Raw genomic sequence first — 17614 nt, 5'->3', positions numbered from 1 at the left:
TACTCAACCAGTTTTGGAACCTTCAGCCTTCATAAGAACTCCCACTCCTCCACCCAATCCTGTCCTAGCCCAGGCCTTCATCCGTTCCAGTACAGTTGTGAAACAGTTTCCTACCTGGTCTCCTTGCTCCGCCCTACACACAGCACACGCAGCCAGAATACCTGGGCTTGTCATCCTGGTGATTGACCTTAGGTATTGTTTCCTTCCATTTCCTTATCCTTATCTTTTATAAGGGACTCATAAAAACATCTACATGTCACAGAATTCTTAGAAGTATTAAATGAGTTACATGTAAAGCATATTTTTTTATAAATTTTTTTTCTTTATTTATTCTAGAGAGAGAGGAAGGGAGAAGGAAGAGAGAGAGAAAAACATCGATGAGAGAGAACATCGACTGGCTGCCTCCTGCATGCCCCCCACTGGGGAATTTGGCCCACACCTGGGCATGTTGAACCAGCGACTTCTTGGTACATGGGTCGACGTTCAACCAGTGAGCTACACAGGCCAGGCTTTTTAAAGCATTTAAAAGAATGGCCGATATATACTACTTGTTCAATAAATATTAACCATTTGTATCATTAAATCTATTATGTTATTACAAAACAACTCTTCAGTGATTTCCCATCAACTAAGAACCAAAATTCAAATTTTTATTTATGGCAACTAAGATGTTTTATAATAACCTGAGCCCTGGCCAGTTTGGCTCAGCGGTTAGAGCATCGGCCTGCGGTCCGGAGAGACCCGGGTTCAGTTCCCGCTAAGGGCATGTACCTCAGTTGCAGTTTGTCCCGGGCCCTGATTGGGTCGTGTGGGTGGCGACCACTCGATGTGTCCCTTTCACGTCGATGTTTCTCTCTCTCTCTCCCTCCCACTCTATCTGAACAAAATATCAAAAAATGTCCTCGGGTGAGGACTAAAAAAAAAAAAAAAAATTAAGAAAAAAAAATAACCTGAATCCTCTTAACCCTCTAACCATCTCCTGCTCTTCCTGTTGTCTCAAAAACTGCATTCAGCCACAGTGAACGACTGACAGATTCTCAGAACACAGTAGGGCTATCCCTAATCTGTCCCTTGCCTAGAATGCACTCTCTTCTACTTCTGACCACCTGGCAAGTTCCTATTCAACATTTAAGTTTCCATTTCTGAGACATCTTTTTTGCCCCCTTTGTCTATGCTCCAGATGCTACCTGTACATACATACCCATGTTCTGATAATCATCGACCTATATTATAAAAATGTCTGTTTCTTCCCATTAGGTGCTTATTTCCTGGTCCTAGCATAGTTACTGGCTATAATTAAACATATATTTTCAGAAGAAATTACAAAGAAATTGGGAGGTATAAATTTCACACACACACACACACACACACACATCACAGAAAACTCAGTACATCTTGTGACTCATTCATATATTGCTAAGATTTTTTACAGCACTTTTGAGTTTCTTGATTTATGTTTGATCCCAACCTCAAGCCCAGCTCATCTCATTTGGTTCCTGGGAAATCTGAACACTTACTGTACTAACTTTTTTTCCCCAATCCTTACAGAGTATGTCTTCAGGTAGACTGAGAGGGAGGGAGAGAGAGAGAGAAAGAAACATTGACGTGACAGAGACACATCAGCTGGTTGCCTCCGGCATGACCCCAATCAGGGCCAGGGACGAATTGTGACTGAGGTACATGCCCTTGACTGGAATCCAACCAGCAACTCATTGGGGCGGCTGATACTCTAACCACTGAGCCAAACCAGCCAGGGCTTTCTGTACTAACTTTGAACTTGCCGTGGAATGTAGGCATGGAATCACTCTGAACTAGGCTCTCTCTTCTCTCAGATCCTGGCAACCTTCTCACTGTCCTCAGTCTACAAAATTCTTCCTTTTCAGAACCTCAAACTTCAGGTGACTGAATAATGCTACCCTATTCCTTCCTGCCATCACATGAATCCCACCTGTGTATGTTTGGGGGAAGGTGGAGAGCAGCAGTACTTCATTTTTTTTTTTATCCTCACCCGGGGACATTTTTTCATTTTTTGTTCAGATAGAGCGGTAAAGAGAGAGAGGAAGCAAGAGAGAGAGAGAGAGAGAGAGAGAGAGAGAGAGAGAGAGAGAGAAACATCAACGTGAAAGGGACACATGGAGTGGCTGCCACCCGCATGACCCAACCAGGGCCGGAGACAAACTGCAACTGAGGTACGTGCCCTTAGCGGGAACCGAATCTGGGTTTCTCTGGACCACAGGCCGATGCTCTAACCGCTGAGCAAAACCGGCCAGGGCATTAGTACTTCATATTTTTAAGGTCTCTATGTTCACCGAAATTAACATTTTTTCTACTTTTATAATTCAATTACATATGAATAATTTAAGCTCCAGACATGTATCATTTGGAAAGGCCATTTTGAGACCTTAGTGTCAAGTGGAAAGGTTTCGGGCTCTACAGCAGGGGTGGGGAACGTCCAGCCCGCAGGCCGTCCAAGGCCCTTAGAAATCAACACCAGCTAATATCACACACCTCGCGATACTGGCCTGACCAAATACAGCAGGCTAATTTTTGAGTTGATAATTTTGTATTGGCCTGAGAATTATGTTATAAATGTCCAAATGGCCCTTGGCAGAAAAAAGGTTTCCCACCCCTGCTCTAAAGAAAGGAAGAAAAAGAAAAATGAGCACTTACAGAAAGTAGGAAAAGGTTAGAGAAAAGAGAAAACATGTTGGTTTAACATTCACGGACGGCATTTGCTACAAATCAACTTACCACTAACCTAGTATATTTCCCACTCTCAGCATAAGATACCTAAAAGAACATTGTGATTAGACCACAAGATAGGTGGAGAAGAGTGCAGCAGGGAACAGGCATGTCGGGTGAGAAAGTCAAACTCACAGGCTAACACCTGTCCATCTTCCTTTCCCCCTCTGCTGCACAACTCCGATCCCAGCATCACTTTTGGCACAGAGCTGTCACTGTCAGTATATTTTTACAAAGAGCAAGAAGAATTTCCAAGTATGAACACAGACAAATGGTGCAGATGGACTAAGAGCTCTACTGGTTGATAGCTGGAGTTGCTTCAAACTCTAACATGCTATGAATCTATGAAGTCTGTTCTCTTTACTTGATCTTAGCCCTGCAACTTAATTCAACTGCAAAACTGTGTCACAGATGAAGTTACTTTTAAAGCTGCTTTAATTTACCCTGAGAATGCATACATTGGCGCTGCTAAAGGAATAAATGAGGTAACATTACTGCTAGAATATTTCATGAGCTTTTAAAACAGCAAATTTTTCAAAGAGCATTGCCTTCTTGCAAGTATTTTCCATGGCATTTGAAATTACTGGAATATCCAACAAATGTCTCCATAATTGCCTCTTACTCTGTCCTATGGAACAAATTTAATGGCAAAAATTCTTATTGTGGTGTATTTGGAAGAGTAAAATGAACTTTTAGACAAGAGGCATTACAATGACTACACAATAAAAATATTTTTAAATTCCTTTATTTAAAGAGACAATGTGATATTGTAGAAAAATCATTATCATTATCATTCGAGGGAAACAGACCTGAGCTTGAATTCTGGCTTGCTTACTTATAAGATGTATAAGTGAGTAAAGTGGGGTGATATCTGCCACAATAATTGTTGTGAAGACTAAATGACTAAAGTATATAAAGTTCCTGGTTCTGTAACTTGTTAGCTAGTTTCTTTTTCTTTAATATGCTTTACTTACTAAATTCCTACTGTGTGTACTAAGAAACAAGACAAAAATTGCTTCCCTAGCAACTTTAACACTTTTTTCATCAGATATCTCAGAAGAAAAACTATTATCTAAAGATCTTGGAAACATGAGTATTTTTATAATCAAAATAAGCTTCTTTAAAGTAATGAAAAGGAACTCTTCTGCAATTACTAAAATAATTTCACTGTAAATATTATACAACAAGAGCAAAAATTGAATGCAAAAAATAAAAACATCACAGCAAAGTTTCAATAAAGGAACAATTCGTGTTGGTCCCTTGGAGATAATTCTTTGCTTCACTAGAGCTAATAGGCTTCTCATTAGAAAATGAGATTTACACGAACATTAGAGAATTAATGAAATCTGGAGAAAAGAGATATTGCTCTATAATTCAGGGTGTCAAAGAGATTAAAATGCTACTTTGAAAAAGCAGTTAACTAACTTATTTTTCAAACACAAAAATACTTTTCTTAGTTTTAAGAATAATTTGGTAACCAATGTATCCATTCTCAGCATCATAAAAATATTCTGGACTAATAAATAACCCATTGTTTCAAAGCACAATCTATAAAACATAATTCTAGCAAAACAAAAGAATCTGGAAAGTCCCTCATGTTCCCTGTAACAGGATGAATTACACACGGGAAAACATTGCTGTACATTTCAGCCAAAACAACCAAGATAAAGGCAGACTCAACTGTAAGAGAGGTCACTGGATTCAGGATTATCATAGGTTTTTGTTGTAATGCAGAAATGAAGTCTTGCCGTATTACCCAAAACACTGAAACTCACACACACACACACACACACACACACACACACAAATAGATGAATGAAAGACTATTTTCCATATCCATTTAATTTCAGAGAAAAAGACTGTTCCTGGCTGGTAAGAGAAATTATTGGGACCAGTAATATTTAGAAACCTATTTATGAAGTTGGTTTACTATGAAATGCAGGCTTTAAAATACATTAAAGAAAAAGTAAGCTGCAAAATTTGACAGTATAAATACTCTGCCACTTATGTGCTTCACACAGCCAATCACTCCTATTTACTTTTAAACTCATATAAAGCCTAAGCTATTTCAGTCTCTGAAACCCTTAATAGCAACAACAGCCACTGGAAACAGTTGGGAATGACTTGAATTTCAATTCTTTCAAAAGCTCTCGATGCTATGGACCAAAATTTTTATTTGGAACACCAAGGCGACTACTGCCACTAACTACACAAGAACGACCAGTGTGTTACTGTCACTAATAAACTTCTTGGGAATTATTTTTAAATTTATCAGGCAAAAGTAGCAGAGATACTTTATTTTTAAATTATCTACAACTCAATGCAATTAATATTTATTGAGTATCTTCTACGGCCAAGCCACGGTGGCAGGCACTGGAGAATGTAACAAACAGAACATCACTTCTGCCCTTCAAGAGTTGGGTGTGATCTTCTTGCCACTGAATCGGCATTCACGTTACTTCTTACTCAGCTATTCCTTTTCATACAAGGACATCTTGCATGCTTCACACTTTAAATCTCTGAATTTCAACTTTTTTCTTTCTTAAAATGATAATGAAGGTTAATTTGGTATAATGCAGTGCTGTGGAATCATGGTCCTTTTAATCTACTGAGCAGACATGACCAGGACAATCTTCTCATGTTACTCTACTCCTTCAGCTGTCCTGCTGCCTCTGTCCATCTCCGGTTCCCTCCACACCCTCAGGCTGTCTCTCCTCAGTGTCGGCTTCCCTGCGAATGTCTCTGCTTCCCTGCCTACTTTCAGATGGCTTAAAATGTTTTTGGCCAGTGGTTCCCAGTCTCTGAACCACACTTGAAACAATAACTGGCACACAATTTTAAGTTTTCACAAGTGATCCACAAATTCATCTGTGTACCAAACACTTTAAAGTCTGCTTAGCCCTGGCAGATTTGGCTCAGTGGTTGGAGCATCGGTCTGTGTACCAGGGAGTCCCGGGTTCGGTTCCCACTAGGGGCACGTACAAATAAATAAATAAATAAATAAAGTCTGCTCAAATCATGTATATATTGGGATTTTTTAAATAAATGTTGATTCCTGTACATAAAAATGGAAACAAAATAATCTTCTTCATTTAAAACTGTAATACAGTATTTATAAAATTTGCAGTTACTAAAAATATAATTATTAATGTGGTGAGAAAAGGGCTTGCCCAAGAAATATTTGACACCTCCCCCCCCAAAGGTCCTTATTTAGGATATTTAGGATTAGAAAACAGGGGACCACACTGTAACCTCCTCCAGGGGAGTGAGGCCTTCCTTTCTATCCCCAAAGACCAATCAGTTCAGCAAGTGTTCTCTTAGTAGATGCTAACAAATGGATCTCAAACATTTATGTTAAGACACAGGCTTTAAGACTAGGAGCTGTGTCACTCCCCATCACTACACCCTGAGGCCATGCTAATTTATTCTCTTCTATTCACAGTCTGTTTTAAGACTTATACAAGCCACATAACAGGTGGTTAGAGATGAATGTGGGATGTTCAGGCAAGGAATGAGTCTGATCTTGTAATGGGGCGGCTGGTGGGCCATTCACCAAGATAAATTCAGCAGGAGGTGCAAATTGGTGATCCAAGGTGTTGAGCTCAGTTCTGACCTTGTTGAGTTTGAAGAATCTGTGAGACATGCAAGTGTGAAGTAGTTCCAGTGACATGACAGGAGGAGAAGCCAGACTCCAGTAAGTAGAAGAGCAGGGGAAACTGAAAGAACAGAACCTGGGTCTAGCAGCTAAAAACCTAGGCGATCTTTGGCTCTTCCCTCTTTCCTCATATCCATACCATCACTGTGACTTTGGGAATTACTGTTCACAAGTTCTAATTTTTCTCATTTCAAGTCGTCACTTAGCTAAGTCACCACAATACTCGCCTGACCTGTCTCCAGAGTCTCTCTACCTTCTTCTAAAGTCTCACTAAATACGTTCCTAAAAATGTCACTTTTCTGATCACAACTTTTAACACCTCATGTCCAAGATCCTAAAAAGCACTAACTGAACCTAATTTTCCTTTTATTCTTATCTCTACTTCCAACTGGTCAACATGCTCAGTCCAGCATGTGCTGGGTGGCCACCTCCACACTACCTCAGGGGGTACTCTTCCACCTGAGGTCTCCTCATCTTTCAAAGCTTAGCCCGGGTTTCTGCACCTTCAGAAATCCTTTCCATTTGGATGGAATCTTGACCTCATTGACCTCCTGTAGTACTTTCTGTCCGTTTTAATCCCAGTGAATAGATATAAATTCCTAAAAAGAAGAAATCATAAATCATGCTCTTTCTGACTGCTAGTCAAAGGTAAATCTAGAAGAAAAGTCCAATTTTTAAAAATTTGGAACAGTATAAGATTTTTCAACTCAACTTAAGTAATTAATGAGAGTGTTAATGAAAGATGAAGAAAAAATTATTTCTGAAAGTATTATTAAAAACACAGCCCAAAAGTTAATATTTTAACTTGATTTTAATATGTTACTCAGGAAATTAAAAGGAATAGACATGAATTTGGATGGGAGAGTAAGACAAAAACCTTTTTTTTTTTTTTGTCTTTCTGAGTTAACCCTCAGTAAAAGAGAATTACATCTGCATTGTTCCTCTGAGAACAATTGTTCCTCTCAGACTAGGTGTGTCCTGGTTTCTTTGCTGCCATAAATCATGGGCTAAGACAATAACTTAAAACCAGAGCAGTAGTTAGCAGGCAGTAAACATAATGTTTGTATCCACTCTTTTAAAAGCTTTAATTGCAACTGTATGATCAAAATCACTCACTTCACTAAACACTCCTTTCTAACACTTGCATCATCATCTTTCTGACTTTCCCAGATAACTACTTACCAGACTGCCCTCTCATTTTCTCTCTTTCCCTCCAGTCACACCCATTTTGTTGCTAAGAAACAAAATAAATATGATCTCCTGGAAATAACTTTGCAATGCATACTATATTGATACTCTTATCAAGTGAAGAGAGAAGTAGGAAGAGAAAACTTATCTTTATTATGTCCTAGGTCTTTACATGTGCTGTTTCATTTTATATTTGAAATAGTCCTCCAAGGCAGCTAGTACTATGCCCATTTACAAATGGCTAACTGAAACTGTTGCATAACTTGCCTAATGTCACACAGCCAGGAAGTGGTGGAATCAAGGTTTGCACCTAGTGTGCCTAATTTCAAAGTAAGACTTTTATGTTAAAAAATAATAATAATAACCAAACACTTTCAAGATGTAAAGTTCAAAAGGAAAAATTTCAAAATGCAAAATACACCCTGACAACTCATGTTTGCCAAATCTGCTCCTTTCATATTGCTACTGATGATCAAAAAGAATGAACTGGCTTGAGTTTTCAAGTTCATTTTCAACAATCTTTATCCATATTGAATTGAAGAAAAAGAGATATCAGATAAATACTTCTACATCTGCTGATTGATCTGTTCATTGACAGTCTCTTTTCCAGAGTGTCATATTGAGCAAAAAGTCCTAAAAATATATTTTTTAACTTAACTAACCATGGAATGCATAGATAGAAGCCTGCTGAAAAACTAAGTCTTTAAACTTTAAACAGGAAATAAATTACCAAATACTGCCAGTAGGCTTATAAACATGGGAGGGAAAAATAAAAGATGACATTCTGATAAAGGAAAGGGAACCATATACACAAGTAAATATCCAAATGAATGATTACCCTTCTTTTTTTCTTTTACTTTCATTCTAATATATAGGGTCTAGGAAGCACACAGAAAATAATTTAGGTATAATATTTATTCTAGAATGCTGACAGGTAAAGCTGAAAATGAAAAGTATATGCTTTGGACAGAGATGCTGTTGCTTACAAGGACAAGAGTCAAAGAGTTACCCTATTGTGTTACTATCCTATCTTATTAAATTTTATTAAGAGACTGTCTTCGCCCTGGCCGGTTTGGCTCAGCGGTTAGAGCATCGGCCTGCGGTCCGGAGAGACCCGGGTTCGGTTCCCGCTAAGGGCGTGTACTTCAGTTGCAGTTTGTCCCCGGCCCTGGTTGGTCGTGCGGTGGTGGCCACTTGATGTGTCCCTTCATGTCGATGTTTCTCTCTCTCTGTCTCTTCCTCTCTCTCCCTCCCACTCTATCTGTGCAAAAAATGGAAAAATGTCCTTGGGTGAGGATAAAAAAAAAAAAAAAGACTGTCTTCACTAAGCCCCTTGCTACACAGATAAAGTAGGGAAAGTGTAGGCTTTGAACTGACCTGGGTTTGTTAGACAAGCAGCATAAATTATTGAAGCCATAATGTACTCATCTGAAAAATGGGCATGTTAACTCCTTCTTCAATTAACTGATATAAGAACTGAATGATATATGTGAAAAATCTTGCACTAAAGAGATGTCAGTGTGTGCCTGTCTTCTTCCCCTTTACTAAGAAGCACTTCCAATTTCAATGATATGGGGACAATACAATCAAATGCAGTCCTACTGAAAAATAATCATCCTCCAACCTAAGAATTAAAAACCCAAACTAAAACCAAGACAAAAAACAAACAAGCAAACAAAAAACAGTGAAACCAAATCTGCAGAGTAGACATTAGAAAAGCACATGAATAAAATACCAAGGGGTTAAAGTCACCTGATATGGGATAATATCCAACTCCAATTAAAAGAAAAGATAAATGAACTAAATGTATTTTAATTCACATGAATTGAAATATCCCAGATATAACTAAAAAAACTTTGATTAAAAAAAAAAGAACACTTTCTGAAGTCTGGTCTCTATGCTATTAGTGAAAGAGCAGAGTTGACCCCTTAAAGCTAACAGTAACAGAATGTTAAGCACTCGTTAAAATGAGATGAAAGATGGCTAAGAGCTTCAGACTGATACAATAGCTACGTTTTCTTTTTTCACGTAACTCAATGTACCTATTGAATTATTACAAGCTGTAATTCATTAGTAGTAGTTACAGGAACTCTGACAATTTGTTCTGTTATTGTTGTTTGAAAAATAAGGAAGAAGGGGAAGGCACATGAAAAGAGTACATGAATATTTTTCAAAATTCAGTCCTTCTAGCCCTGGTCGGTTTGGTTCAGCAGTTAGAGCATGGGCCTGTGGTCCAGAGAGACCCGGGTTCAGTTCCCGCCAAGGGTGCGTACTTCAGTTGCAGTTTGTCCTGGTTGGGTCGTGTGGGTGGCAGCCACTCGATGTGCACCTTTCATGTCGATGTCTCTCTCTCTTTCTCTCTTCCTCTCTCTCCCTCCCACTCTATCTGAACAAAAAATAGAAAAATGTCCTTGGGTGAGGATTAAAAACAAAAAACTCAGTCCTTCTAGATCTTTCATTTCCAAACATAACAAGTTATACACTAAATAAAGTCTAAGGAACAAAAACAAAACAAAACACAGATATGCCAATACTATAAAACACAAGGAAGATTAGAAAAGCTATATACCTTCACTGTGATCCAAGGATTAATTTAAAAATATAAAATAAGAACAAATATATAAAGTATTTTTAATGGTTAAAAGCTGTTTGACTATCCATATGACTGACTACCTTTCATCTTAAAGTCAGCAGAACAGTACAAGTCACTTTGCTAACCTGGCACAGTTTAAGATAACTCCAATGAAGAAAGTCCAATTTCCTGATTCTCTCAGCCAAAATAAGCAAACTTGTTAGTTTGATCTAATACCAAGCTCTAGGAACTTATCATTTTACAGCTAAAAAACCAGAACAAGAACATGAATTTAAAGAAAGTTCAAAATCACCCATGACTTCATTTTATAGTCAAGAAAATTAAGGCCCAGAAGTTTAGCAACTTGCCCCAATTCATACAGTAACTTAGCAGCAATTTTATCTGTTATGCATAGAATTATTGAAATAGTTGAAAATCTTACTCATAGACTCCAACTCTAATATAGTTAACAGAGTTGTTAGACATCAAAGTTTTTAAAAAGTATTTTCTTCTTTTATTAGCTAAAATAATATAATTTTTAAAAAGATCCACTTTGCCTCAGATCAAAAGCACAGGTAAAAAGGCTTTTGATATTTAAAAATAAGCATGTTGCCCTGGCTCATCTTGCTCAGTGGTTAGAGCATCAGCCCACGGACTGAAGGGTCTTGGGTTCGATTACTGGTCAAGGACACTTATCTAGGTTATGGTTTCGATCCCCGGCCCTGGTTGGAGTCATTTAGGAGGCAACCAATCAATGTGAAAGACACATTAATGTTTCTCTCTCTCCCTTCTATTCTATCTAAAAATCAATGAAAAAATATCCTTGGGTGAGGATTAACAACAAAAAAGCGCCCTATTTGCCTAATTTCCACAAAAGGAAAAACAATTTCAAATAGAATTTTTCATTGTCATCTTGTAGTGCTCTGAAGAATCAGTTCCGTCCTGGCTGGAATGGCTGAGCTGGCACCATGCACGGAAGGAGAGTTTACTCTTTCAGATCCGGTCAAGGCACATACCTGGGTTTCAGGTTCCATCCCCGGTCCAATCCCTGATCAGGGCACATATGGATGGGAACAGATTGATGTTTTTTTCTCTCTCTCTCCTCCTCTCTCTAAGCATGTCCACAGGTGAGGATTAAAAAAAAATTTTAAATCATCCATTTCAATTGCAGAAAAAATTTTTCAAAGACTTTACAAGGATAAAAGACAAATCAAAATGAAATCTTCTACAGCTCTGTATTCATTAGATACACAGATTGTAGTGAATCAAGTCTTATTGTTTTAGGATATCGCAGAGAGATAATGTCTTGTTTATTACATACCCTCAAATTAGACTAGATAGAAAAAAAATGCTACAAATAACCTTAAACAAGCATCTTTACTTTACTTTTTCCGTCTTAAATTCTATTTTAGGATACTGAGATTGAGCCTAAAGAAGAGAAAGATTTTTTAAAATTTTTATTGAATTTATTGGCTGACATTGGTTAATAAAATTATGTAAGTTTCAGGTGTACAACTCTATAATACTAATACTATATAATACTATAATATATAATATTGTATTGTGTGTTCACCATTTCAAGTCGTCTCCTTCCATCACCATTTGTCCCTCCTTTACCCTCTTTTACCTCTTCCACCCCCTTTCCCTCTAATGACCACCTCGATTATTTTTAATGAATAGACACATAACAATATTTAATGCAAAAATTCACAGAACAAAATTGATGGTAATGTTCATTTCAAAAAACAAAAATAGGTTTTCTCTCTTATATTCTCCCCCTCAGGATTCTGGGGCAGAGGTGAGCAGGACAGGGCAGAAGTGGTAATCAGCCAGTGTTTCTACAGGAAAAGGCGGAGCTGTGCCATCAAGACTGGGAGAGGCTTGGTCTGCTCCTTCTTTGAGCACCTCTTTCCAATGATGAAGTCATTTCTCTCCTAAACTCTGCTGTAGATCTGACCAAAAGCTGTAACTCTCCAAGTCTTCCTCACAATTTTTTATAGGCCCAGAAAGACTGAAATTTGATTACAAATATTACAGTAACCCACAGGCCCTATACATTGTCCCACCTCTACCCACTTTCTGCTACCTCTCTGACCTCACTTCTTACCAGCCTGCCTTCACTGGCTCAGCTCCAGGTACACTCACCTCTCTGACAAGGCACTGCACAGACTCTTCCCTCTGCCTAGCTCACTACAACCCAAATATCCAGGAATCTTCTCATTGAGGCTTTCCTGACCACTCTATTTTCCATTGCAATTCCCCACCCCTGCATTCCCTATCTCCCCTTCATTTTTCCCCATAGCACTTATCTCCACATGGTATACTATACGTTTCTATTTACTTCTTGTCTGCCTCTGCTCACTAAAACGTTACCACTACGAGAGGAGAAATTTTTATCTGTTCTGTTCACTGCTGTGTCCCCAGCATCTGTAACAATGCCTGGCTAAGCTTAGCAAGAGCTCAAAAAATATTTGTGAAATAAATAAATGACTTCAATTTTGGGAAATAATGCTGGTACCCATCAAATATCTATTAGACACTAAAACAGAAAACTATACAAGATGTCAAATACAAACAGTGCAAAAGACATGGTCTTTGCTTTCAAGAAATCTGGTTGGAGAAACAGAACTACATGGAGTAATCAGGTCATTACATAGGCAATATTAGGTATGGAATCTACCTTGTTATCCCTAGTGTATATTTAAATACTAAATGAAATGATATAAATTTGTCATAGGGGTTCACAGGCAAAAAATAAAAAATAAAGTTGCAATAGTAAGGAAAGACTATGGTGGATGGTGAGTGTGATATGGAGTTTGTGTATGTGGAGGCACATATCAGCATTGAAGAAGTGGGCAGGCATTCCAGAGGAACTGAACTTCCTGAGAACATAAAAGCATGTAACGGTCAGTAAGAAACCTATCTTACATGGAAAGACTGCATTCACTTTTGAGTAATGATGATCATGGAGAACAATCTGAGTGGGCCTAGGTAACAAAAAACCTAATCCTCTGAGCAGAAGACTCAAGTCTCAATGGAATCTCATAGAACATGCTGTTGGTCCCCAGCTTAAGTCCTCTAGAACCTTTCTACTGGTTTGGTACACCCATCCCTGAGGTGCTCCCTTCACTGATGCCAATGGTTCACACCAGCAACTTGCTGTAGAAGCAACAGAAGCCTAGCCCTTCCGTGCATACACATACACACGCTTCCAGGATAGCTGGTGGCCAATCACTAATAAATGCAGGGGAGCAAGGGCAAAAGCCCAGTTCCCTTACCTCAACACAGGACAGACTCTATGGTACAATTTGTACCACAGTCTACAAAAGGATGTGAAACTACATCCTTGCTCACCTCAGTTTCCTCTTCCCAATCCTGCTTCACTCACTCCCTTTAATGTATGACCTGCACATGAATCCCATCTCAGGCTCAGCTTCTACAGAAACTGGACTAAGTCAAGTATTTAAAGGAATATTCATGAGGAAAGCTACATGCTTATGAAGACTCACATAGAGGAAGTACTGCTGTAGGTAACTCAGTTTGGAAGGAGAATACAGAGCAATTTAGCTGATGATAGGATAAAGAAGGTAAGGTGACTGGAGGCCAATGAAGGATGCTGTTGTTCAAATTCAAAAATAAGCGAAAGAAAAAATAACTGCTTTGATATGAGAAAGAAAAGAACTTCAACCGGAGAATAGCCTAGTATAGAGAAGAACTGAAAATAACTACAAAGTTTTATTTTTCCTTAAAGGCAAAAAGTATTTCTTCAGTAGCACTGTCAACACTATATCGTCAATTTTCTTAAATGCAAATAAATCTCTTTTCAGGCTGGCATTACCTAACACAAGAATCATTAAAAAACTTGACTCTAGAAATCTCTCTCATATTTTAGATCTCTGAATATCAATATTCAGAAATATGAAGACAAGATTAAGTAGTATCTCCAAATGATTATAACAAGTTGGCTTCTCAGACTTTGCATTTAAGTAGCTTAAAAGAATCTGTATTAAAGGCAGTAGCAGATTACTACTCAAATTGGAAATGTACCCAAACAGGGTAACTTCTGGCTTTTATCTGTTCTTATGGGACCTAGAATTGGCTTCAATAGAAAATAAGATACTGAGTCCTAGATCATAAAACGGGGCACAATGTGAAAACAAGTAAGCAGGTACGAAAGAAATGATACATGGCCCAAGGGAAGAGCTTATACCCTACATAAACTTTCAGCTTTAGAATTTAAGAAACAGCCCATTATCATCTGTATTTATTTTGTTTTGTTGCTATCTCATATAAGCTAGGCTTCTTGACATCTAAGTTCCCTTTCAAAAATCATACTTAGTAAAAATGCTCATAAATAAAAATGAGTACTTTCATTTATGGGCAGAAAGCACACTATCAAAACAGAACTTTTTAGCAAGGTTATATTTCACATTGATTACTTTTATAGGCATGAAAATGTATAGTTAATAGTTACCAGAATTTATATACACACAACCTTTGACTCAACAGTCCCACTGAAAGGAATTTTCCTCAAGGGGGTAAGAAAAAGAAACTGGTTAGAAAATCATGATACATCAAAGTATATCTATATGTCTAAGTTCATAAAAAATTTTACTATTCAGTTTTAAGACTAAATCGATACTCCTCCAGACAAGTACATATAATTTACCCTGTATATATCCTTTAAATAGTCCCAGGTTAGACTCAAAAAAGTTTCCATAGCAAAACATGTCTGGAAGGTACCACATATGTTATTCCCCTCTTAAAAGATTTACAATACACAAGAAAATTTATGAAAAACTTTGAGATGTTTTGGGGAAAAAGGTGTTTTCCAAATTTTATAAAGTAGAAACACTTTTGCAATCATTAAAAACAAAACTTGTTTAAAACTTTCCATAACCACCTGATAAATGATAGCCACCTTCCTTATAAACCTAAAGGTTCAGGGCTATCATTCAATCACCCTCTCTTCATTTCTTCTTTCTCCTCCACACAGCCCAAGATACTGTAGTGGTTCTAACTTTATAATTCATAATATTCACAGGGAACTTATTAAAATATAATTCTTAGCCCTGGCCGGTGTGGCTCAATTGATTGGAGCATCATCCCATATACCAAAAGGTTGTGGGTTCAATTCCCAGTCAGGGCACCTACCTAAGTTGCAGGTTCAGTCCCCAGTCAGGGCGTGGATGGAAGGCAACTGATCGATGTTACCTCTCACATCAATGTACCTGTCTCCCTCTCTCTCTCTCTCTCTCTCTCTCCCCTCTTCTCTAATCCATAAGCATATCCTTAGGAGTGGATTAATGTGTGTGTGTGTGTGTGTGTATTGTGTGTGTGTCTTACTTGCAGAGATTTTGATTCCTATCAGTATGCTTAAAAAGCAAAAAAGCAATCCAGGTAATTCCAATGTAGGTCAAATGTTGAGATATTAAAAATGTCTGACATAGTATCATGAAAGACATGATTAGCCATTTTATAATTGAGGCCAGATAACTTTAAAAAAAAAAAAATAGTAAGTTCAGAAAATCTGGACTGCATATGAGTATATTAAGAAATTATTTTTCTATCCAGGGAAAAAGAGAAAAACTATACTAAGAAAAGTCAACTCTTATCTTTTTTTTAAATCCTTACCCTAGGACACCTTTCCATATTTGGTTCAGACAGAGTGGGAGGGAGAGAGAGAGACATCGACGTGAAAGGGACACATCGAGTGGTTGCCACCCGCACAACCCAACCAGGGCCGGGGACAAACTGCAACCGAGGTACATGCCCTTAGCGGGAACCGAACCCGGGTCTCTCTGGACTGCAGGCCGACGCTCTAACTGCTGAGCAAAACCAGCCAGGGCTCAACCCATATCTTAAAAGAACACCCTCTAATAGAATGCCCAGAATATTAAGGCAAAGGATTTTATCCCTTAATAAGAATTCTTAGCCTGAGCTCCATTGAGAAATTTCAGGAATTCGTAAACTCACTGAGCTGTACACACAATTTCTGTATGTGAATACATGCCTTTTTATGGAGAAATAATCCAAAGTTTTCACCAATACTTATACTGCTCTATTACTCAATTTAAGAACCATTATATTTTTTATTTATCTGAGAAAAGGATAGTAAAAACTCCTTTTTAGTTAACACTATGAATCAGACATACAAAAATACATTCCCCAGTGTCGTTTTTCTCTCTCAGAGCCAAACAAAAAGCAATTTACCTTTGCAGAGTCATATTCAAAGAGCCTGTACAACCCTTAATCTTGTTCTGGGCTTCAAGGTGAGTCATCCCATGGGCACTTATTCCGTCAATGCTGAGAAGCACATCGCCTATTCTCACATTTGCCTGGGATGCTTTGCCACCATCTTTTAGCTGTAATAGAAAAATTTAATTAGGAGTATCACTTGTTAAGCAATAAATAATAAACACAGATAAAAATTATACTTTTGCTTACATCAAAAGTATATTAATATACTGTTAGACATAGTAATAAAAATTATATTATTTAAAAGCTAGAGTTAAAATTTAAGTAACATTCATGTTTATTTTCTTAAATTCTTATTTGCTCTATAAAACTAAAATAATTTTATGAGAAAGGTTCCCTGATAATTTTTCCATTTCTTTATTACGTAAAAGTAAGTGTGACTGTTACAAATGAGGAAGAGAAGTAGCCAAGAAAAATGCATATTAGCAAAAAGAAAAAACTGTAAGCTGAACTGGGTATTTTAATACACTTTTAGAAGTAATTTTTAAAACTCTTTAGACAGCTGTATTTTTGTTTGAGCACAAAAAGTAATACAAATGGAGGATCTGCTGAACAATCCCTCCAGTTGAGTCCAATTCATATCCAGTGTTTGGGGATGTTAAATTCTTTTAGATCACAGGCCCAAATATCTTGTATATTGGATCGTTTCCTGCTCCAGGCATCTAGCAGGCAGGGAGGGAAACTAGTATGTCTGAGACTATTAGACATGTTTGTGTACCATAGTCTTTAATCTCCAGTCATTCTTTTCTTCTCTGTAAAATTTTCTACTAGAAAATTTTTCTAAATAGAAAAAAATATCTATTTTAGTAAGGATATGTAAAATCTAATGGATATACGGTGTAATATGTTAAACCTTTCAAATAAAACAGTCTCTTTCATATACATAGTATATAGTGATTTTGTTTTCATCTTTATACTAATAAAAACAACTCCTTTCAGCTGCCTAGATTTAAAGGTAAAAAACAAAAATCAATGAAATGTTGACACTAAAATAATAAAATTTCTAGAATAACAGATAAAAATTTAACTCATATAAAACTTATCAATGTAACTATATTATATATATATATGTATATTTGTACACAATATATTGCATGATTGTCAGAGTAGTTTCAAAATTTAATAAAAATCATGCCCTGGCCGGTTTGGCTCAGCGGTTAGAGCGTCAGCCTGCGGTCCACAGAGACCCGGGTTCGGTT

The 17614-nt window shown here is 37.4% G+C and overlaps 1 protein-coding gene across 12 annotated transcripts in view; it reads right to left on the bottom strand.

The window, feature by feature from the left end:
- The window catches only part of PDLIM5 (PDZ and LIM domain 5), a 205750-nt gene that overhangs the window by 121285 nt on the left and 66851 nt on the right, over nt 1-17614 (bottom strand). For all 12 annotated transcript variants that reach the window (XM_036263313.1, XM_036263328.1, XM_036263337.1 and 9 more), the window contains one exon: nt 16371-16522. In XM_036263313.1, the coding sequence (XP_036119206.1) occupies nt 16371-16522 (152 nt within the window). The remainder of the gene's footprint in view (nt 1-16370; nt 16523-17614) is intronic.

Source organism: Molossus molossus, unplaced genomic scaffold (genome assembly GCF_014108415.1).
Source record: "Molossus molossus isolate mMolMol1 unplaced genomic scaffold, mMolMol1.p scaffold_m16_p_1, whole genome shotgun sequence".
In the NCBI taxonomy this organism is placed as follows: domain Eukaryota; kingdom Metazoa; phylum Chordata; class Mammalia; order Chiroptera; family Molossidae; genus Molossus; species Molossus molossus.
Note: the sequence above shows the minus strand (reverse complement) of the source record. Positions and strands in the feature narration are given on the sequence as shown.